Source organism: Podarcis muralis, chromosome 9 (assembly GCF_964188315.1).
Source record: "Podarcis muralis chromosome 9, rPodMur119.hap1.1, whole genome shotgun sequence".
Lineage (NCBI taxonomy): Eukaryota > Metazoa > Chordata > Lepidosauria > Squamata > Lacertidae > Podarcis > Podarcis muralis.
This window is the reverse complement of record NC_135663.1, coordinates 77,626,326-77,650,713: the sequence shown is the minus strand read 5'-3', so window position 1 is coordinate 77,650,713 and position 24,388 is coordinate 77,626,326. Positions and strand designations below refer to the sequence as shown.

At 45.3% G+C, this 24,388-nt stretch overlaps 1 protein-coding gene across 8 annotated transcripts; it reads right to left on the bottom strand.

The window, feature by feature from the left end:
* PRMT8 (protein arginine methyltransferase 8) lies at positions 1-23,172 on the bottom strand. 8 transcript variants are annotated; one of them, XM_077934470.1, is made up of 9 exons: positions 22,095-23,172; positions 10,574-10,637; positions 8,959-9,101; positions 8,511-8,598; positions 7,839-7,954; positions 4,735-4,885; positions 4,177-4,298; positions 2,120-2,327; positions 920-1,743 (listed from the first exon to the last, which is right to left on the bottom strand). In XM_077934470.1, exons 1-9 carry the CDS (start codon positions 22,170-22,172, stop codon positions 1,727-1,729), a joined length of 987 nt encoding a protein of 328 aa, XP_077790596.1. In that variant the 5' UTR covers positions 22,173-23,172; the 3' UTR covers positions 920-1,726. The 8 variants fall into 8 exon arrangements, with proteins under 8 accessions (XP_077790597.1, XP_077790601.1, XP_077790598.1 ...); XM_077934469.1 differs by lacking the exon at positions 22,095-23,172 and adding an exon at positions 17,323-17,512 and having other exon boundaries at positions 7,866-7,954; XM_077934468.1 differs by lacking the exon at positions 22,095-23,172 and adding an exon at positions 17,323-17,508.
* Between the last annotated feature and the right edge of the window lie 1,216 nt (positions 23,173-24,388).

Here is a 24,388-nt window from a genome sequence, read left to right as displayed (position 1 = left end):
TAAATAAAAAGCTTTTGTTTATTTATTTTTGTTTATTCTTATGTTTTGTTTTTTCTTGTTTACAGCAAGAAAGGAACACACCATTTCATAAAGCTTCAGTCTGCATGTTTTGGGACAGTTCCATACAACTCACCACAATGGAAACGACAATTCCAACGTCCCGCGTTGCCACTGCTGCAGTTGAACCAGGAACCAAAATCCACTTTTACAGACAGAGAAATAGAACAAATACTGTATTCATAAAATAATGGTGCTTATTTGTTTTAAATCAACTCCTAGCTTGTACTAACAAGTTCAAGCATCTTCCAGAAAGTACAGTAAACAGGTAAGAAAGATTGCTCGATTCATTAAAAGATTTTGCCCATGTCCATCCTGCTGGTTCCAGCAGAATGTGTGTTCAGGATTGCAATTTCAATGTTTTCTCAGCTAGCTGGAACGGAAACAAATCCAGTTCAGAGACTAATGTTCTATACTTTATTAATATAACTCTGTCATCTATGCACAACAATGTCGTAAAAGATCTTTTCAGTAAGAAAAAATACATATAGCATGCAAAGCTTGGAAGAATCTTACTCATAGTAAGTTATACGCCTAGTGGGCTGTGGGTTCTGTTTGTTTTGACAAAGAGGGTTGTTTACTGTAGTCTAGACAGAAACTATATCCATACATTCATGTTAGCGATCCACAGCCGGTGCTTTGTGCTGTAAGGACTTTTCAGCTATTCAGTTCAGGTAGTTTGAAAATCTGGACGCAATTGTTCCCAGCTTGAGATGTGCAGACCAGACCAGGAATTGCTGCTCTCTTCTTCTCTTGTGAAGACAGTTGCTTATTAGCGCATTTTATAGGAATTAGATACAGAAATTTCACAGAGCTGCCCTTTGAAATCCAAATCTACTGTGAAATCCAAGTCACGCTGTAATGCAGATTAAGAATAATTTTTGTGTGGCATAGGACTATATCTTAGCACTTGGAAGGTTCTGCTTCAAAGCTTCCTCCTTTCTTAAATTCAGTAGGTGACTTAGCCAATAAACAAAGACAAAAAACAAAATCCTAGCCCTTTTCTGAATACAGGGAAATATATCTGGGGGTCTTCAGCATTTGACTCAGCTTGTGCTCCCCCACTTCCATCCTTCAAGTACTTAGCAGGAACAATTTATGCAGAGTTATGAAAATATTTACGCCCCCATGATCTATAAATAACATAGCGTGGGAACGTAACTTAATATAAAAGCAGCTGACCAAATCACACAATGAACAGTACATACTAAGATACACCATCAAACAAATATTATCTCACAACTAATGTAAGGTACAGAAGTATTGGGGTAGACGAATGTTTCTGTTTTGGAGATGGTGCAGAATTCTTTCATGGAATTCCTATTAGCTGTCCCTCAAGGCACCTCTGCACCTCTTTTAAAGGCAGAAACGGGATTGCTTTCTATGGAAACCTTTGCTCGCGTTATACTTGCTTTGCACTGGCTGAAGTTGGTATGTGTGAATGGTTCTCACCTGCTCCCCCTGCCCCCCAACACTTTCAAGAACAACTCCAGACTTCAGCCCCAAACTCTTGGGTAAACTCTGTTTGAACCACCCTGTATGCTTATGGGATTAAAATGGAAGTTAATCCACTTTCTCTTCTACCAAAGTTAAACAGTTTTTCAAAGAAGGAATAAATGTTTATTCTAAATGATAAGACATTTATTCAATCAGATAAATGTAATAATCGTTATCCTATTTGCTGCCCTTTATTTAAAATGGCGGGACGCGGGTGGCGCTGTGGTTGAAAGCCTCAGCGCCTAGGGCTTGCCGATCGAAAGGTCGGCGGTTCGAATCCCCGCGGCGGGGTGCGCTCCCGTTGCTCGGTCCCAGCGCCTGCCAACCTAGCAGTTCGAAAGCACCCTTAAGTGCAAGTAGATAAATAGGGACCGCTTACTAGCGGGAAGGTAAACGGCGTTTCCGTGTGCGGCTCTGGCTCGCCAGAGCAGTGATGTCACGCTGGCCACGTGACCCGGAAGTGTCTCCGGACAGCGCTGGCCCCCGGCCTCTTGAGTGAGATGGGCGCACAACCCTAGAGTCTGTCAAGACTGGCCCGTACGGGCAGGGGTACCTTTACCTTTACCTTTATTTAAAATGGCATTTGGTTTGGAGCAATACTTTACTACAGCTCCTTTGAGAAAATCAGTTTTATGGCTTTGGTGTATGTACTCTGTAGGAAGTTGTATTTGTGACTCCAGTGAAGTTGAGGATATCTCACTGCTCCTTGTTTGAGTCCGCAAGGTATAAATTTTGCACCCATGTCCTCTGCCTCCTGTCAAACAGATACGCCGCTGGAACATATAAGTACATTGCTAGAAAACAGTGACATGTCTATTACCATCCAGATTGCAAAATGTGTTCTGTCTGCTAGAAAATTAAGAGCCAGACATAAAAAAAACTTAGTGGAGTGAATGGGATGCTTGTAGTGGTGTCCAAACTTTTTTCTAAGAGGGCCAGATTTGATAGTTGTTGAGCTTTTCTATGATTTTTCCCCCAAAGTTGTTGACTGGTGGGCTGGATTAGGCCCCTGAAATGGACTTTGGACATGCCTGATCTAGGCACAAATTTATATGGTCAGTGTCCCTTTACTTCGTGTCTTGATTGATGGAATATGCTAAACTGAACTGTATTTTCACATGTATTTTATCTTGAATCGTGGTGGCCTATGGGTTTGAACAATAAAATGTTTCATTAAAAAACATAAAATGTATGGGCAAATAAATAAGTCTTAAGCTGGTGCCAAAATGTTAAGGATGTTGGTGTTGTGTCTTTTACGGGAGAGCATCTGGCAGATTGGGGTGGGGGGCATCATGGAGAAGCCTCTACCCTGGTAACTCAGAAGGTATTTTGCTTCTGGTAGTAAGGAGCACAAAGAGCATTGCTACATAATTAGGGCCAGCTCGGCCATTAGGCATACTGAGGCAGCTGCCTTAGGCAGCAGAAGCCCCAAGGCAAGAGCTCTGCAGGGACAGATGCACCACTGGTAGCAGTGATGATTTGGGCTGAAGCCATGCAAGATTGCGTGCAAGATCTCACCTCCCCAAAATTGCGGAAGCGGCAGGGCGGGCAGAGAAGCAGCAACAGGTATGGTGGTGGCAGGAGTGGCAAGGCAGGGAAAGGCAGCACTTCCCCTGCATATAATGCACATAACTGCAAAGTGCAGCTCCATAATTCTGCATTCTGCCATTCTGACCTCGCATGTACCTGTGTTTACATCTGCCAATTCTTTTCTTCCCCCCTCTTTTTCTGTTGGAATGGATCTGAAGGGAGTGGTTGCAGCTGCCGGCAGCCATTGCAGGAGGAAGAGGTGGCCATGTGATCAGAGTTGAGGTAGAGCAATTATTCCAATACTTCTATGTTCTCCACTGAACTTAATGGGGCCTGCTTTTGGAGAAGGATTGCACTGTGAAATAATAGCTTTGTTACATGGTGGTTTTTGGTTAACCAGAACAACTGACAGATCTTGAAACCTGATTGGATGTTGAAAAAAATCAGATCCATTTTTTAAATATGATCTACTAAAGTGTCAAAAGTCAAATCAGACAACCAAAAATGATTGCGTCCTGGGGTAGTTTCAGGTACTTTTCAACAAATGTCCATGAACAAATGTTTCAGAAATACCGTATTTTTCGCACCATAGGGCGCACCGGACCATAGGGCGCACCCAGTTTTTTGGGGGGGAAATAAAGGGGGGGGGAATTATTTTCCCCCCAGGCGCGGGGCTGGGGCGGGGGAAGCTCGAGCTTCCCCCGACCCCAGCCCCCAAACAGGCAGCTCTCTGCAAGCCGTGGGAGCGCTCCCACTGCTTGCTGAGAGGTGCGCGAAGCCTGGACGTGCTGAGCTGAGCGCGCGCAGGCTTCAGCATGCAGGCAAGTCTCCGCAAGCAGCGGGAACGCTCCCGCTGCTTGCGGAGAGGTCCGCGAAGCCTGGAGAGCGTGAGGGGTCGGTGCGCACCGACCCCTCTCACTCTCCAGGCTTCAGCGAAAGCCTGCATTCGCCCCATAGGACGCACACACATTTCCCCTTCATTTTTGGAGGGGGAAAAGTGCGTCCTATGGTGCGAAAAATACGGTACCTGTCCCAGACACCCATAGGTTCCTAAGCTGATCATCTAAATTCAGTTACATGAACCCAACTTACCACATTTTTTTCATTTGGCTTTATGGATATACTTCCGTAGAGTTCTTCGCCCCTTCTTACAGTTAGGTAGTCCTCCAGGTAGAAGACGGTTTGCTTCCAGTGGGTGTAAGGGGCATCTGGAGCTACAAAAGGAGACAGATTACATGCAAGAAATTCCCCACCAATCTAATATTGTTTATATTTACACCAATGAAATGGAGATGATTTAACAAAGTATCTTGACACTGGCATTACTGTCAGGTGATTCCATGGTGAGCAATGTAACATTTGTAAGTTTCTTTACATAATATTTTGTCTTTTCACTAATGTTATTTAACTCCTATGCCATTAATGTTATTAAAATATTTGTTAATTGCCCTGATCTTCCCTACAAAAATAATCAAGAAGCACACCACAATAATCCTTTCCTTTTATTGTGTTTTAAAATATGTTACTAATGTGATCATTTTCTAACCTCAATAATTGATCCCTTAAAACCCCACTCAGTGTTACCACATTTCTGACCCTGATGTCTGTAATCGGAGACAGAACCCACATGAAGCCAAAGAAAGAACTTACCTGTAGAAAACCCTATTTTCTTGTGGCACTTTGTAAATTCTATATTAAAGTAAGTAACCAAGGCGTGAATGTAGTCATTGCGCTGGATTTGGAGGCAAAAGGCAGAGGTAAACACCAGGTCCTCAGTCTTCACTGTATAAATATCCACTTCCTGTATTGTTGGGGGTTGCAGAAGGAGAAGAGAGAAGCCACAGAAAACATCAATATAAAATACCAAGGCTAGGCAGTTTATATTACCTAGGTAAGCAAGTCTGCTTGTCTAACTAGAATGATCTCCTGTATCTGGCCTGTTATATCCCTGGTGACGTTGCCCTTGCATCCTTGCCCAAACCCCTCGTGCAAACACAACCTCTTGCATCTGCCCTGATGTGAGTCCTCAACTGGAACCTGCCTGGGAAGTGGCACCTTCTCTGTCCAAACTACTGTTGCCAAAACTTCCTTGGCCACCCTGGGTTGCTGCAGCAGTACCTCGATTAGGTCCACTACTTACAAAAGCTCTATAACAGGCTTCCTCAACCTCGGCCCTCCAGATGTTTTTGGCCTACAACTCCCATGATCCCTAACTAGCAGGACCAGGGACGATAGGAATTATAGTCTCAAAACATCTGGAGGGCCGAGGTTGGAGGAGCCTGGTCTATAACTTCCCCTTCCTGGGAACCCTCCAGCAGGGAGTGGTACAACAGGCAATGGTTTGCAAAACCCTTTTGAACTTGCTGCAAAGAAGCAGAGCAGGCAGAGGAAAGTAACACCCACAATGAACACCTTTTAATTTTCAAAAGAAATTTTGGGCTAGCCTATAAATATTGCATACTTATCTAATCATACTGAGGTAAAGAAAGGAGGAGGGAAACACACACAAAACTCATTACGCACTCTTCAAGTGGCAAGGCTGTCCACATGTTACAAACAACACATTCCAGGTTAACAACACATGCCTCAAGCCACCTTTGCGGCCTGTATTCCTCCACCAGCACTGTTGCAAAGCATGTGTCTGAACCCTCCACAGGTGTTTGTGTCCAGCACTCGTGTGTATTCACACACACTTCTGAGAAGAATCCCAAAAAATCTACAGAAAGCGAGTGTGACAATTTTGTCACAGAACCCACACAAATGGCAAGTCAAGAAACAGAGTGGGGTAGGTTCTTTGTTGCAGCTAATGGGATGAGTTTCATCCCACTGTTGTGGAGGAAGAATATTGAGCAAAGACACAGTATTCCCATATGGCATTCGGGTGGGAGGACAGTTGTAGCAATGATCCATTACAGCAAGTGTTCCTCTCTTCCCATGCTTACTAGTGTAGATTGCTGCGCCCTGGCATTCAATAACAGTAATAATAATAATAATAATAATAATAATAATTTATACCCCGCCCATCTGGCTGGGTTTCCCTAGCCACTCTGGGCGGCTTCCAATATTAAACACAATATTAAAATACAGTAATGCATCAAACATTAAAAGCTTCCCTAAACAGGGCTGCCTTCAGATGTCTTCTAAAAGTCTAGTAGTTGTTGTTCTCTTTGACATCTGGTGGGAGGGCGTTCCACAGGGCGGGTGCCACTACCGAGAAGGCCCTCTGCCTGGTTCCCTGTAACTTGGCTTCTCGCAGTGAGGGGACAGCCAGAAGGCCCTCAGAGCTGGACCTCAGTGGTAGAACGATGGGGGTGGAGATGCTCCTTCAAGACTTGGTGTAGTGAAGTGAAAGTTGCTATTGGCTCTTTGTGCCTGAGTATTGAGGCAGAGTGCACGTTAAATAAAAAGACTTTTGAGTTTTAGCAATGTGAGCAAGTTCTTAGGAGTGATCAAGAGGCAAATTGCTTGCAAAGTCCCCCCTTTTGTGCCCTTGTGTAATAAACTGCTCTTTCTCCACAGTTCTCCAACACAAGAGTTCCCTCTTGGGAGCTAGGTACATAGACAACATCTGTGTGTACATCACAGTGTGGTGTTTTTGGGTGTTGAGCTACACCACATCCTGACCCCTGCCGTTCCCAAGTGGGTGGGATGACAGAAACAGCACGTAGATGTTTCGCCATAACTGTAAAACCCACAAATTTCTCACTGGTGCTTTTGCAATGCTATTAATTACAAATCTCCACAAAAGAAAAGAAAAAACATGCTAAAATAAATTACTGTTGGTAACAGTCTAAAATATATCATCACTACAAACTGGTTTCAATTAACATACAGCTACAGTAATTCGAATACATAAAAATTCTTCACACGTACAAAGGATTCAATTATGAGCATCTCTAATATAGCAACATCTCTTAAGACTTTATATACATTAATATTAAGCTCTCCAGTAAGCCAAAGGCTCACCAGAATGAAGGGGAAGCTGGCTATAGACATTCAGAAATGGCAAACTGTCGTGAGGCAGCCACTGCCCCTCTCCACCACCAAGGGCATCCAGGATGCACATTTACAACTTCCCCTTAACCCATTTTTCCTGGACTAGATCATGCATAGTAATTATCCTTTCCATTAGTTAGTGGCATTTACTAGCTGCAACTTTCGACCAGAGGGGACTGAAGCAGAGCCACCAGCATTATGGCCTGTGCCATAGTACAATGGAGGGACACAGGTGGCGCTGTGGGTAAAAGCCTCAGCGCCTAGGGCTTGCCGATCGAAAGGTCGGCGGTTCGAATCCCCGCGGCGGGGTGCGCTCCTGTCGTTCGGTCCCAGCGCCTGCCAACCTAGCAGTTCGAAAGCACTCCCGGGTGCAAGTAGATAAATAGGGACTGCTTACTAGCGGGAAGGTAAACGGCGTTTCCGTGTGCGGCTCTGGCTTGCCAGAGCAGCCATGTCACGCTGGCCACATGACCCAGAAGTGTCTCTGGACAGCGCTGGCCCCCGGCCTCTTGAGTGAGATGGGCGCACAACCCTAGAGTCTGTCAAGACTGGCCCGTACGGGCAGGGGTACCTTTACCTTTATAGTACAATGGAACACCGTTGTGTGGCTTTTATATAGAAGGATCAACATTTGAAGCTGATTAGCAGCATGAAAAGTCAGAGCGAAAGGACAAAGACCAAAGTACTGGATCCCTGAAGTCACAGAAATCTTTTTAAAGTAACATTGTTTTAAATTTATACTTTTAGAAATGCCAAACCTTTATTAAACAGGCATTGGTCACCACCTGCTTTGGGTCTACAATGTCCACCAAGGGTTCCTTCATGGCAACATCCCTGATACAGGTCATATCAAAGCCATATACATTCTCCCACCCTGTCAAAACAAATGGAGAAGGTCAAAGGTCAGTACAAATAAAAGGGAAACATTTGCAATTCGTGCAAGTTTAGCCTAGGGAAGAGAAGATTAAGGGATAAATGCTGTTTTCAAATATCTAAAGGGCTGTCACACAGTAGATGAAGCAGATGTTCTTTTGCTCCAGATAGCAGGACTAAAGGTTGGAAGTTTCTAAGAAGCAGATTTTGGTTAAACATGAGGAGAAATGTGATAGCAAAGCTTTTTGACAATAGAAGTCCAAAGCAGAATTTTGAGTCTGGAGACCTCAGGAATCTGCTGTGGCAAGGTTACAAGGCACTTTGAGGGCAAAGTTGCTCACCTTCAGACAGAGCGTGATGCAAGTCTCTTGAAGTTGTTTGGCCTACCATAGGGATGCTTGGCCCTTGTCCAGTTGTGTGTGTTAGGCCTTGACCTCCTTGGACTTGCATACAGGCTGCACTTGATGGAGGAATACAATAATCCTCTCCACAGCAATATCAGCTAACAAACAGCTTGTATGAAATGCATAGAAGAATTGCAATATCTACATACTTACAGTGGATTTTGAAGTCTTTGTACTGCCTGTCTTCAATTGCTACCACATACAATGCAGCCCGGTCTGGAAACATAAGCCCCCCAGGTTTCTGTTGATGAATTATGGGGAAATAGATCTTATAATCTAGTCACTTGACAAAGACATCATATTTTTGAACTGCTCCTACCAAAACACCCACCTTTGCTTTCTTTGAAATCCTTCATGTCACTAAGTCACGAGAATTACTTCTAGAGAACTGCAGGGTGTCACTCCAAAATGAAGCTTTGATTCTAAAAATCAAACAGATCTATTTCTCTGTTTATTTCACCCTCTTTGCAGATCTTTTAGAGAGTCTCAGAATGACTCCCATTCCAACAAGCTAACTTTGGGTATTGATGGGGGGAGGACAATGACTGGCAAACTAATGGCCATTCATTCCAGCAACAGGTGTGATATACAAAGCACCTACCAGCCACTTGTCTCGAGCGAAGATGACAGTGTTAAGCATGGACTCATAGAAAAGCGAGTAACCCATCCATTCACTGACGATGATGTCTACTTTGTCCACAGGCAATTCAACTTCTTCTACTTTACCCTTAAATATTGTGATTACTGTAAGGAGCAAAAAAGAACAGATTTCATATAAAATGAAAAAAGGTTTCCTTTTTCTAAACAAATCCAGGCATCCAGCCCCCAAACTCTGCCTGTAACCTCGCAGCTACTCTGCAGGGCCTTCTGCAACTGCAAATTCTGTCAGGACAGAAAACATCAGAGCAATTTTTTCCTTCTCCATAATGGTGAATGGTGCAACTTACTTTCCAGCAAAACAGCTTTAGACACAAAACACAACTTGAACTCAGCAGAGGAACTCAGAGCAGCTTGTGCTGCTTTCCAAAGTGACAGATACAGATATGAGCTGAGTCTGGTGGCCAACAATTACCCTTAAGATCTGGAAAGTGCCTGAGGTTTACTTTTTATCGAACCAAGTTTTATCAGTTTATTTTGGTAATTTATGATCTGGTATTCATGAAAATCATACCCAGATCTTAGAACAACATATAAATATATAAAATGTAATAAAATACATAATAAATGATTTACAAAAAAACAAACAAAAAACCCTAACATAGTAGCAAACAGAAACAATCCCCCATTAAAAAAGGCTATATATTGTTAAATTAGCCAAAGGCCTGGGAGAGCAATGGTAAGTTCCAGACTTGGACCAAGCTGTTAGTGCAATTTCACCCGTGTTTCCAAATTTCACCAACATCACCCACCTGTGAAACACCTGGTGCTGTTAGAGGATGACTTTAAGCCCACGGCTGCAAAGGAAGAACTAGGCACATACTTAGGGCACACTCCCAATTCTTCCTTTTGAATTTAGTGGTATGTTTTCACTTGTCCTCCTGTGCATGATGCTCACACCTGATGACAGGTGGGCATGGTTTGGAGTCTGCTGGGCCTAATAAGCCAGAAACCATGGGACTAGATGAATTATTGGTCTGATCCAACAGGACTCTACCTTTTTCTTAGATGTTTTCATGTGTGTGAATACTCTGGTTCTTTTTAGTGAATATTTATAGAAGGACTATAATCTAGAAAAAAAGGGACACGGGTGGTGCTGTGGGTTAAACTACAGAGCCTTGCCGAGCAGAAGGTCGGCGGTTCGAATCCCCACGAACGGAGTGAGCTCCCGTTGCTCGGTCCCTGCTCCTGCCCACCTAGCAGTTCAAAAGCACATCAAAGTGTAAGTAAATAAATAGGTACCGCTCCGGCGGGAAGGTAAACGGCATTTCCGTGCGCTGCTCTGGTTTGCCAGAAGCAGCTTAGTCATGCTGGCCACATGACCCGGAAGCTGTACGCTGCGGCGTTTCCTCGGCCTATAGAGCGAGATGAGCGCCGCAACCCCAGAGTCGGCCACGACTGGACCTAATGGTCAGGGGTCCCTTTACCTTTACCCTAGAAAGGTATGTGTGTGTGTTAAAAAAATTAATCACAATAAATCCATAAACCAAAATGCAAACATGGGTATGTAAATACATCAGAAACACTAGGCACAACTAATTTCCTTAAATATGTCTTACTGTGGTCCAAGTGATTTGCCTTGACAATTTTTTCCGAGTAGTCAGATATACTGGAGCATTCAATCTAAAGGATGCAGGAGAGAAAGAGAAAGTGTTTTGCATTAAGTATTGCAGAACCAATGAGAGGCATTTTATTTGAATCATGCCAGAAACTGTATGGAGAGAGAAAAAACAGAATATGAAAATATGTATCTAGAAGAAGCGGGAAATACAAATTTAAGTTTTTAGTGTATATATGCTCATTGAGGCATAGTCTCCATTTTCTTTTCTCCCATTTAGGACTAAATACTGAACCACCTTCTTTCCAGATCTGGGGCCACGGAAGTCATGATTCCCCATTCCATCCCTTTAAGAACCCCAGTTCAGCCCTTTGAGACCCCCAAAATGATAGCTTGGTTTCGTATCATGACTTCCTTCATGACTTCCGGCAATTGCTGACTGGTTAGCGAAGTGAGGAATCTTTTAGAGGACCTTCTTTTAGTCTGTAGTGCAAAAATAGACCAACTGTGCTTTAGTAAATAATGTGATATGCTTCTTTCATTTTTTCTCATTTTAATATTTTAATTACCGTAAATCAGTAACAAAGCATTCACAAAACAATTACAGTGGTACCTCAGTTTACAAACATAATCTGTTCCGGAAGTCTGTTCTTAAACCAAAACCGTTCTTAAATCGAGGCGCACTTTCCCTAATGAGGCCTCCCACTGCTGGTGCCCTTCCACCGCTCAGATTCCGTTCTTAGACCGAGGTAAAGTTCACAAACCGGGACACTACTTCCGGTTCTGCGGAGTTCGTAAACCGAATTGTTCGTAAACAGGACTCTTCTTAAACCAAGGTACCACTGTATTGTAATTTCTTTGTACAAACATAAATAATAAACCACGACAAAACTAACAAAAAAAATGAATCACTAGGAGGGAGAATACAAAACATAATAATGAGGTGATTACAAAAAAAATCAATGGATTATTCGATAAATCAAATTGGAACTAAAGAATATTGCCTGCTTATCCATGCCATAATACAGTATATGTTTTAGGTATTTCTCATCCATGTAATATTTCATTTGTATAGTTAATAAAATCATACCATAGAGTGTAAACATTATTTTATTTTTCTGTGCCCTTGCCATGTTCAGTTCTTGTGACAACTTTTCCATTATGTCTGTTGCCAGAATATATTATACCAATGATCTATATTCAGTAATGGCAATGTTTTCCAAGTTCTGGCTATTACCATTCTGGTTGCTGTTAATAAATGTGTGCCGTATTTTTCGCCCTATAGGGAGCACCGGCCCATAGGGCGCACCTAGGTTTTTTTTGGGGGGGGGGGGAGAAAAAAAATTTTCCCCCGGGGGGAGCTTCCTCCGACCCCAGCCCCCAGAACAGGCTGCTATCCGCAAGCCTAGGGAGCCCGGCAGGAACTCCCGCGGGCTCCCAAGGCTTGCGGATAGCTTCCTGAAGCCTGGAGAGCGAGAGGGGTCGGTGCGCACCGACCCCTCTCGCTCTCCAGGCTTCAGCAAAAGGACGCACACACATTTCCCCTTCATTTTTGGAGGGGGAAAAGTGCATCCTATAGGGTGAAAAATACGGTAATTAATTCCTTACTTCTTAATTGGTGCATATCTGAAGTATATAAATTAAGCAAGGCTAATGCTGGGGTTATTGGGATTGTCTGAGCTGTAATCTGAGATAGCTCTTAAAAGACAATTCCATTTTTTCCCCTATTTGTGGACATTCCCATCACATGTGTTCATATGTACTATAATTTCGTATCCTCTCCATTGGACTTTACATAAGAAGCTATTGGACTTTGCATAAGAAACACCATCCATGCACAATTTTTAGTGAACATTTACTAGTAGTTGCTGACAGAGATGTATATGGTGCTTTTGTTCACAGATAGTTGCATTTATCCTCATCAATATTTATATCCCAATTTAGTTCTCACCAGTTTTTTAGATTTTGTTCTCAAAACTGGTTCTCAATCAAGGTTTTGTATAGAAGGGAAATTAATCCCTTAGTCATTATGCTTCGTCTTATCTTTTCAAATTCTGTTAGTTTCCGCATAGCTTCCTTTTTAATTAATCCTTTTAAATTTGTATATGTGTAGGAAACTGATATCCTAACAACCATAAAATCTGATTATTTTCTAAACGTAATCTCTGCTGCTGTAAGAGGTTGTCCCTTGCTATAAAAACCTTTCAAATAATATAACTGGTCTTCTATACAATCACATTTTATTATCTATTTTTATTTTGAGATAAAGGAAGATGCTGTACTGAACTTAAAGTGACAGTGACAGTACTGGGGCTAAAACTTTTGCCCATTTTCCCCATATTCTAAATGACATAAGAGTATAAGGCTTAGCAAGCCAACTCAACTATCAAAACGTATTTTTCATTAATGCTAATACCCCTGTTTGAACACCATCCAATTTCTTTATCCTTCAGTGTTGACAACTGGGTTCTCTTACTGGATGACCTCAATTCCATATGATTAAGTTGGATTGCTTCATAATAGCTACTTAGTTACTTAATTTTGGAATGCCCCAACTGGTTGATGGGTGAAGATACAATAAAGATTTTTAAAAATGTGGTTGGTCCAATTCTGCTGATTGTTCAGATGAGCTATTGGTATTCAACCTTGCAGCGTTTGAAAGAAAAAGAGCAATTAAGGTGCAATCATAATTTTGGATGTGGCCAGTCTGTCTGTAATGGAGAGTCTCATTTTATTCCAATGTATTATATCTGTACATATGTTTTTTCAAACAGTGCTATAATTATACTAACATTCAAATTATAGGTCATTTGTACCCCCAGCGATCTAAAACTTTTCCTAGCTATTGGACTCTTCAACATTGTTTTAAGTGTATATGGAGTGGTGTATGAAAAGACATTACCTCTGATTTCTGAAAATTAACTTGCAATCCGGAGACCCTGGAGAACTGCTCCAATTCCGTACATAATATGTTGCCTGTTGTAATAGGGTCAGAGGTGCATAAAATTATATTATGTGCATAGAGGCCTAAATTTTGTTCTTTTCCATTTATAACCACTTCCATTTATAACCACTCCCGTACCAGAGAGGCCATTGTGTAATTTAATTGCTAATGGTTCTAAAATTAAGACAAATAACAGAGGCAACAGAGAGCAGTCTGTTTCATTCCACAACTAAGAGCACATTTTGGAGAATCTGAATTATTTATTCTAATTGCAGCCTGTCTTCTATCATATATGCCTTCCAGAAGTTTTTACAAGTTTTTTTTTTTACAAATCCAAATTTTAAACTACTTCCATTAGATAATTTGGATCTACACATTCAAATGCTTAAAAAAATATCAAGTGAGACACTTGCTAAAGGTGATGATATTCCCTTTCTCTATTAAAATGAAGAATGTTTAATCATTTTCTTATTGGATCAGTAATTATTGGACCTGGAACAAAACCAGATTGGTTGAAGCGTACAGCCAGTGATCATTTTAGGTTTGTCCAATATGTGTGCAACCCCACAAGCATGCATCATACCAACCCTGGAAGTGACCCAAAAAGTCAAAAAGGGGGCAGAACGGGGCCAGCTTACACAGGCCCTGCCAACGAGTATGGGAGTCTGGAACATAACCCCTCACAAATCAGTTGCTGCCTTTATATAACGGTAAAGGGACCCCTGACCGTTAGGTCCAGTTGTGGACGACTCTGGGGTTGTGGCGCTCATCTCGCTTTACTGGCCGAGGGAGCCGACGTTCGTCTGCAGACAGCTTCCCGGTCATGTGGCCAGCATGACTAAGCAGCTTCTGAAGAACCAGAGCAACGCAAGGAAACGCCGTTTACCTTCCAGCCGGAGCAGTACCTATTTATCTACTTGCACCCGGGGGTGCTTTCGAACTGCTAGGTTGGCAGGAGCTGGGACCGAACAACGGGAGCTCACCCCATTGCGGGGATTCGAACCACCGACCTTCCAATCGGCAAGCCCTAGGCTCTGTGGTTTAACCCACAGCGCCACCCTTTATATAGCTGCCAATAAATGTTTTAAATCTATTAGCCATAAATATTTTAAATATTTTATAGCCTGGATTTAACAAAGAAATAGGTCAGTCTGACTCAACATAGGTGGGCTCCTTGTTTCCACATTGCAGGAAGTGGGTGACTAGCTAAAATATCCTTACAGTAAGCCTGCAACTTGCGTGGGGGTTACCTTCTGGAGATCGTGTCCAAGGCCAAACTCGTATATAGTCAAAACTCATTGCGCTCAATGGCGGCGGCGGGGGGGGGGGGGGGGGGCTTGCCAAGGCCATTTTTCCTGGAATTTGGCCCACTTTCTAATACCTCTGGACAACACTGTAGCATTGTTTCTAAATCACTCTGAGGGAGTTAGCATGCTCACTGTCTCTGTGCCAAGTGGATTTTTAATGGAAAACCCAAGTGTGACACTGTATCTGAGTAATGTGTGACAGGTATTTAGTTTGATAACACTTCTGTTAGGCCTCCCTATGGAGGCGCAGGTTGCAGCCACAGCAAAGGTGGCATTTTCCATCTCCGCTGTATTAAGCAGCTGGTCTCTTACCTTTCTCGCCCTGATCTAGCCACAGTGATCCATGTGACGGTCACCTTGATTATTGTAACTCACTCTACGTGGGGCTGCCCTTGAGACTGACCCAGAAATTCCAGCTGGTGCAGAAAGCCGTGGCAAGGCTCCTTATGGGGTCCTCGCTGCAAGATCCCATTCACCCGGTGCTATACCAGCTGCACTGGCTCCCAGTGGAGTACAGGGTCAGGTTTAAGGTGCTGGTTTTAACCTTTAAAGCCCTATACGGCCTACGACCCTCATAATACGGGACTGCCTCTCCTGGTATTCCCCATGGAGGACCTTACAGTCCGCAAATAATAATATCTTGGAGGTTCCGGGCCTCAAGGAGGTTAAACTCAACCAGGACCAAGGCCTTTTCGGCTTTGGCCCCAGCCTGGTGGAATGCTTTATCATAGGAGACCAGGGCCCTGCAGGACTTTACATCCTTCCGCAGACGGAGCTGTTCCGCCTGGCCATTGGTTCGGGCGCAGTTTGACCCCCCTCTATGGAACCCTGTAAGTTACCTCTTTTATCGGGTCATGTGGGACCAACATGGATAGCTAGCCCTGATGAATACTTGAGGTTCCCGACCCCTGTGGCAGTAATTCGCGGGCAGTTATTTAATTTTACCCTGATTCTAATTTTTAAACTATTTTAATCAATTGTTTGATTTGTTTTAATGTATTTGACATTTGATGTTAGCCGCCCTGAGCCCGGTCTTGGCCGGGGAGGGAGGGGTATAAATAAAAATTTACTTACTACTTACTTACTTGCTTACTTACTTACTTACTGTCATATTATTGATTGATTATTACTATTCTTGATACTATTACTATATATCACTATTCTATCATTAATAATTTTATTATGTATACCTCACCCATCTGGCTGGGTTGTGCCACCACTCTGGGCAACACGCTTATATACTATTACTGTATTTTCATAATGTAGATAATTGCATATTTATCCCTTTTTGTTTGTTTTTTATTATGTGAACTTCTTTTAAATTAGTGCTTTGGCAGTGTATGTTAGTGACAGGAGGAAATACAAAATGCTTTGTATTTTGATATTACCTGGATGTTGTGGTAAGCTGCTTCTGGCTCAGCTTAGTCTGGAAGAGAGCCAAAGAAATAAAGCGCAAAGTGTGGGGGAAGAGTGACTGGCTGTCAGAAAGTTCTGATGAGGGGTTAGAACCTTCCCCAAGAAATCACTCTGGAGTTACTGACACCCTTTTCCACAGTGAAATATTTTTCTAACCCACCCCCTTCCAGCCTAACTGGCTGTTATGTACTGAAGTTCTCACCCTGGGCCAGCAGGGGGATACTGTAGATAGTTATGCAAATGAAGGATCGAAAGTGACGTTCAATGATTGGATAGTTTTAGAAAATAATTACAATAACGTGGTACTGGAGCTCTATATAAGCAGGCTGAGCCCTTCATTTCAGTTCTGTTCTGGCCTCTGAATAAAGAAGAGCTGTTTGAAGAATCGCTGTGTCGTCTAATATGTTCACCCACAACTTAACACTGGCAGATCTAATTATCATCAATTTCCAGAAAATATTTCAAAGGAATCTGAACCAGGAATTGCAGAGTCACAATCTCAATATGCAGCTGCCATGTTAGAAATTGCTCAGTCACATTGTGGAGGGAACTTATTCAACTTGAGTCACCTTGTTTACCACTAAACAAATGTCTGACTCCAACCTCACAGATATTAGGACACACCATGTGGCTGAAAAGAGCCAAAGGAATTATCTGTAGGTACGATCCTATGCACATTTCCTTGTCCGTAGGCCCCGTTGCAAATTGTGGGACTTGGGAGAAAACACACAAAAGATTGTACTATGTGACATGTAGCAAGAAAAGAAATGGATGAGAATGACACCAAGATGGAAAGAATATCTAGTGCAGATCCTTTCTAAGTAGGGTTGCCAACATGGTTGGGGGAGGGGAACTGACCTGGCTGATTTTTTGGCCAATTGCTAGAATTTTTAATATAAAAGCCAGACATTTTGATTGATTGCCAGAACATTTTGCCTGGCTCCATATCCGGACGAGTCAGAGTCCATTGAACTTCACTGTGGGCATCTAAATTTTTAAAATCAAAAGTTGGCAACGCTGCTACAAAGCTGCAAAAATATACATGCAAATGTGACGGGATTTTTCAGAAAATGCTCTTCTTACCCCATAAACCTTCTTGGCTCCTGCCTTTGCTGCAAACATTGAAAGGATCCCTGTGCCACTTCCAACATCCAATACAATCTTATCCTTAAAAACATGTTTATTATGATACATGGAGTTCCTGTATGTTAATGTGCGCACCTCATCCTTCAACATTTCCTGTGTTAGAAAAAGGCACCATATGTTTACTTTACTTGAAAATACATGATTTACTTGTGTTCCATTTTTAAAAAATCATTATATGTTTTAGCTAGCAAAAATGTTCTCAAATTTGGGGAGAAAACACTTGGAACTTTGCACAGATTCATGGATTTCGCAGCTATATCTTGAAGGTTGTTTAGTTCATCCCTTGCTTATGTTCCACAGTAACATGAACAACATCAGTAAAGTCACTGTTCAATTATCCGTACTATCTTTTGTTTGATCTAACATGGAATTAGGCAAGTGGAAGTTTCTGAGCAAAGTTTTGCAGCCATTTTACCTATATAGTTAAAGAAGCTAACAGTGCCGCTGTAGATAGTTCAGTTGGTTAGAGGGTGGAGCTGATGGCTAATACATTTTCAAGATAAGGCAGGGTGAGTTCCACCTGCTCAACTACTTCCCTGCGCCTGAGGACCTGCTTCAAATGTGTGTCACATTTTAAACTGGCTATTGGTGATGGTGAGCTGGTGGCCTGCAGGCTCCATCTCTCAGCCACTACATCAAAGGTGATGCTGCCTGAAATCTCCACCAAATTTTACAAGTTACAGGGAACCAGGCAGAGGGCCTTCTCGGTAGGGGCGCCCACCCTGTGTAACACCCTCCCACCAGATGTCAAAGAGAACAACAACTACCAGACTTTTAGAAGACATCTGAAGGCAGCCCTGTTCAGAGAAGCTTTTAATGTTTGCTTTTAATGTCGTGAGAGAACAGCAGAGATTTAAAATCACAAAATATGCAGCAAAGTATGGAAATATAGGCTGTAAAACACTCATAAGTCCTAGCCACTCTTCTGCACACACATCAGAAGAGAAAACTCATATCTAGAATAGATCTAATTTAGATTTAGTATATTCCTTAGAATTTCAATGGATGAGAGCCATGGCCTGTATAGAGCATTTTTAATCTGTTGGGAGAATTCTACATTCATCTCCAGGTGGCCCCAGTGCTCTGGCTCAGGATTTAATGGCCTCCATGAGAACCACAGGGCTGTCCCAATATGGCAGAACATGACCTGATTTTTGCAACAAAGCTGATTTGAGCACACGGTCATGGACAAATGATTCCCTGGTGAGGTCTGAGCTGGATGCGCCTCTCTGCCTCTGCAGAGGAGGAGAACCATTGAGATAGTCTGCCCTGGAGAATTATAGAATCAGGTTGTTTCCTGAATGCTCTGAAGAATTTTCTAGCTGATACGGCTGGCACTGCTGTTGAGGCCGTTCTCTTACTGTGGGAATCGTGAGATGTGTAGGCCTTCAATGCAATTGTTCCTGGGTATCCTTGCCAACACCATGAAGTACTCGGAGACGTGTATGTGATGAAGGAGGAAGGGTGACTATGAGAATGCAGTGGTACAAAGCTGAGTCTGACTGAATATGGGTTAACAGTGTATTATTGTGGAAGCAATGATAAGGGAAACTTATTTCTCCACCACCTGCATCCTCCAGCAATTATTTCATGTAGTCAATGGCTTTCTGTCATATGGCCAGCAGAGCAGTGTTATTGTTCCCCATGCTACTTATATGAGGCCATTTTGAAATGATGCAAAATCAGGGAATTTGGGCTGAGGTGGCGCACAATGATGAAGACACCAGCTTTACCCCTCCACACCATCAGAATCAGGAAAAGAAGACCAGTGCCTGGATGTGAATCCAAGCAGGAGGGTGGCTTCATGGGGGGTCCATGAGTTGCAAAGGACACCTTCCCTGGATTAAGGCTGCACTTCCCTTGAAGAAGCAGGTCAGTCTAACAAGATCAAACATCAGTGGTACCCACCTGCTCTTGTTAATAGTTAGTAATCACTTTCAAAATAGTCATCAGTCATTGGTTATCAGTTATTCAGGAAATCAATTGCTAATGCTTATCAGTTCAATAAGTCATCAGTTCATTAGTTCTTGTTTACAGGGTAGTTTTTAGATAATAGACAGTAAAGGTAAAAAGGTAAAGGACCCCTGACCGTTAAGTTCAGTCATGAACGACTCTGGGGTTGCGGCGCTCATCTCGGTTTAAAGGCCGAGGGAGCCGGCATTTGTCTGCTTCCACAGACAGTTTTTCCAGGTCATGTGGCCAGCATGACTAAGCCACTTCTGGCGAACCAGAGCAGTGCACAGAAATGCTGTTTACCTTCCTGCTGGAGTGGTACCTATTTATCTACTTGCACTGTGTGCTTTCAAACTGGTAGGTTGGCAGGAGCTGGGACCAAACAACGGGAGCTCACCCCGTCACAGGGATTCGAACCGCCGACCTTTCAATCAGCAAGCCCAAGCGGAACAGTGGTTTAACCCACAGCGCCAGTTGTCAACTTGCTAGTCACCAGAAGAAATCAAATCTATGAAGCTGAACCAGAGTATTATCAAGTTTGTTAATTAATGGAATTCCTTGGTACAATATGCCTCTTATATCTTTATGACTAATTAATGGCAGGTACATTGTTGGTCACTGAAAATATCAGTTATAAAAGACAATAAGTTGACTCAGCATGCAGTTAAAGTTTAACCAGTGAGAAAACAGATTCTGTAGTCTTAATTTGAAAGAAGCAGTATCATAAAGCATCTGATACATCATCTGACAGAGGTCAATAGTAGACTACATTAGTAGATAATTATTTGAAGATAATATTAAATGTAGGTGTTAGGTCCAAGTTAACAAATATAGGCTTGACAGACCCGCCATAATTTCTTACTCATTCTTAAACAATATTTATTCAAACAGAGATGTCTTGAAGTTTCTTCAAACAATGACTGAAGCAGTGGTGTGTGGTGAAATTTTTCATAGGGAACAGTTAGGGCCAGAGGTGCTAGCTTGTGAGAGGCATGGGGAGTCAGTGTCATGCGTGTGACGTTGTGACGTCCTAATGAGCATCGCACCTCCCTCCCTAAGCAGGGCGGAAGCTTCCCGGGACAGGGAAGGAGGGACCAGGGGAACATTTAGGAGACTAGCCTAGTCCCTTAGTCCAATGACCGCACGGCACTGGACTGAAGAAACAAAAGCGAGTTTATGGTTAAGGTGGGATTTGATACTTGCAGTAGCACCCTTGAACGCCTTAACTTCACAACAGAAGAGGGTGGGTTATAACATAGAGTTAGTAAGGTAAGAACTACAGATATGTTGTAAGAGATAAACTTACCGCTATCTTGTTAACTCTATCTTCAGTAGAGAATAGCTACCCATTTTTAATTAGTTTATAATGTTACTCTCCCTTTAGCAAACATTTAATATGAGAAGAGCCTGCTGAATCTAAGCAGAAATCTTTGCAGCCAAACAGATCACAATCATCACCTGGTATTCTGGGGCATGTTGTTTTGAACATGGAGGTTTTACCTGGCTACCACAGGTCATTTGGATGCAGCCTAAGGAGGGCAAACTCAATGCTTTCCGTTTCCAAGCTGAACATTTTCTACCTGCCTTCACAGGGTGAGGAGGAGGAGGATGGGAGAACATAACGTGGTTCAAATAATTAAAGTTTAAGGTCTCAGCTAATACGCTCCCCCACCTTCAAGCATCTCATCTCAGGTAAAACAACTCTAACCAGCCAGGCTGTGACCTTCAGGCGAACCCCAGTTGCAGGCGGCGCGGCGCGCGGCTCCTCCGGCACTTTGCAGATGCTCCGCCCGCCTGCTGCTGTTTTTAGCATCGTCTCCCTCACAAAGTGTTTGCAGGAGCTTCCATGCAGCACCTGCCATGTGGCTCCCGCCTCGGTTTTTTTTTTTTTTGCTTTAATCATTCTCCTTTGAGATCATTCCAGCCGCCTCGCGTTCAGGCGCATTTAGAAACCTTTCTTGCACGTAGGCGAAGAGTTGTGGAGCTCAGATTGGAGGCAGATTGCGATGCGGGGGGAATTAAACATTTCCAGGACACCCTCCTCCTCCCCCCGCAAGAGCCAAGACCCAGGCAAAGTAGGTCAGCGCCCTGCGCGAGCCTGGACAAACGGCCGGCCGGTCGAAAGTCTTCGGGGAGGGGAGCCCGGCGGACAAGCTGCGGACGGAAAGGGACGCGGGCTCCTCGGGCGCCCGCCTGCGCGCAGCCCCGAGTCCCGAGAAGGAAGCCCTTCCCGCCCCAAGGAGTTTCCGACTCCGCGGCGAGGCTGCTTCGCCACGTGGAGCCGACCGACCCGACCCGATCGCGCGCCCCGCCGCTCGCTCCCTCTGCGGCGCCCGGACCAGCTCCGCCGGGCACTGCGGGCTGCATCCTGCCCTCGCCGCTCCGCCCCAGGCAGCCGCTGGAGAGCAGCCCGAGGTGTCCCGCCCGGGAAGGCGCCGATCTGCGGCTGCCGGAGAGGAGGGAGCCCCGGCCGGGCTGGGAGAAGGTGGTCCTGCCGGCCGGCCGGGAGACCCTCCGCTACCACTCTGCGCAAAAAGGAGTCCGCCCCGCGCGCCCCCGGGCAGGGAGAAGCCCCGGCGGACCCCTCGGCGAGGGGCCGGAGGGAGGACGAGAGGTGCCCGTCTCCGCGGCGAGGCTGCCCTTTCTTCGCCGGCCGGGGAGCCGAGGCTGGGCGCTGGCGTCGCCCGGCCCTGGGGCGCGCTCAGGTGGGCGCCTGCCAAGGGGGCCGGGGGGGTGCGCGCCGCCCGCTTTCTCACCTCGGTGTTCTCCGCCGCCGCGCTCTCCGCCATTTTCCTCCTGAGGAGCAGGCAGCGCGAAGAGTGTTTGGTGCCCATCGGAGCCGGCCGAGGGGTCCGGGGGAGGCAGCTGGCTCGCTTCCTCAGCCCTCCGCCGGCGGTGCGTCCGCGCGTGCCCTTCGGCTGCCCCGCCAAGGCTCGGGCGCCCGTCGGCTCCGCATCCAGGCTCCCCGGGCTCCCTCTCCAGCCCGGCCGACTTTGCCTGCCTCCAACTGCCGCCGCCCGGGGCGAGCAACAGGCGCTTCAGGCGTCTCCGGAGGCCGAGGAAGAGCGAAGACCCGACGCCGCGGAACTTGGGCGGACATGGATCAGCTGCCCCGTCTGGGGATCCGGAGGCGACGGGGCGCGCCAGGGGGGCCGGCGGGCGGCATGGCCCTCGCCTGCCCGGGACTGCTCGCCCGCTCGAAGGCGCCCTCGATGCGGCTCCGCTCTGGGTCCGCTGGCTTCTCCGGAGAAGATTTTGTGGGTCAGCCCATTAACTCCTCTCCCTCCGGCTCGGCAGAAGGGAGCTCACGTCTTGCTTGCGCCGCGAGTCTCTATGGCAACTCCCGGGCTTCCCCGCTGGGCTCTTGTGCCGGAGCTGCGCTGCAGAGTCCCCGCTCCGGGCCGAGCAGCAGGCCGGGCCCCCCGGCAGCCCAGGGACGGCGCCCCTCCGCTTCCCTGTTTCCCGCTTCCTTCCAGCTTCCCAAGGACGGGTCCTGAGCCCCATGCAAGCAAGCGCGCCTTCCTGCCTTGGAAATGGTGCGGGGCTGCCGCCGGGGCTGCATTACCTTGCGCTGCACTTGTTGCAGGGAATGAGGCGGGAAGATAAAAATAGAGAACAATAGAGGTGCCCCCCCTCCAGTTGGAAGTGAAAGCACCTGACACTCCAGTTCTGCTCTGTCCTCAAAAGACCTCTTTGGCAGGCAGTGCAGCAGAAGCGCAGGCTGGCGTTGGGCGAGGAGACCGCCAGCTCCATTGAAGGGCAGCTTAGGCAGCAGTGTCAAAAGCTCCCTTCCTCCATTCCCGAGCAGAGCCGACCATTAGGCAGCGCAGATTTGAAGATATAATTGAAAGGGCAAGCAATCGATCACTGTTCAGCTTATCTATATGGCTAGATCGGTTTGGCTTTTCTGCCTCAAGCATATACGTATTGAGCCTCAGCTCTCCAGGAGTGTAAGCAGAAAGGGGAAGGGTATTGAAGGTACATTACCCCACCTCCTCCAACTATACCCATTTAGCAATACATCTAAGCACGTGCAGAGTATCTTTCCGTTATCACTGGGCAACTGCAGCCTCTGCACAGTCAGAACTGGGGAGTTGGGCTTCCTTGCAAAGCAGGATTGCACAGATGGCTCCCATGAAAGCATACTGAGGACCCCCCACACACACCTTTAGTGGTATTCCCATAGCAAATCACTAACTCCAACAGTTTTACTTTACTCCCAATGGCACACTTTTCCATCATCTCTCAAATCAGAAGGGTGGTGACTAAGTAGTAATTGCTGAGGGGCATATAGTCCAACCCTTTGCAATGAAGGAAATCTCAGCCAAGTTCATTACCACACCCTGGGAACGCAGAGAGATAAATCACAAACTAAACAACTCAAAGGGACGCGGGTGGCGCTGTGGGTAAAAGCCTCAGCGCCTAGGGCTTGCCGATCGAAAGGTTGGTGGTTCGAATCCCCGTGGCGGCGTGCGCTCCCGTTGCTCGGTCCCAGCGCCTGCCAACCTAGCAGTTCGAAAGCACCCCCGGGTGCAAGTAGATAAATAGGGACCGCTTACCAGCGGGAAGGTAAATGGCGTTTCCGTGTGCGGCTCTGGCTCGCCAGAGCAGCGATGTCACGCTGGCCACGTGACCAGGAAGTGTCTCCGGACAGCGCTGGCCCCCGGCCTCTTGAGTGAGATGGGCGCACAACCCTAGAGTCTGGCAAGACTGGCCCATACGGGCAGGGGTACCTTTACCTTTACCTTTAAACAACTCTGGATGTACTTTACAAAAATTCATTAACAACAATGTGCAGCACTTCAACACCTTCTGTTACACGAAATCTTCATACATACCTGACTCCTTCAACCATTCCTCATCAGGCTTTGTTTCTAGACTCTCCGCTGCACACATTCCAGCTTGTCAACGTCCTTTTCAAATTGTGGCACCCAAAACTGGATGCAGTATTCCAGGTGTGGTCTGACCAAGGCAGAATAGAGTGCAACTATTACTTCCCTTGATCTGGACACTAGACTTCTGTTGATGCAGCCTAGAATAGCATTGGCTT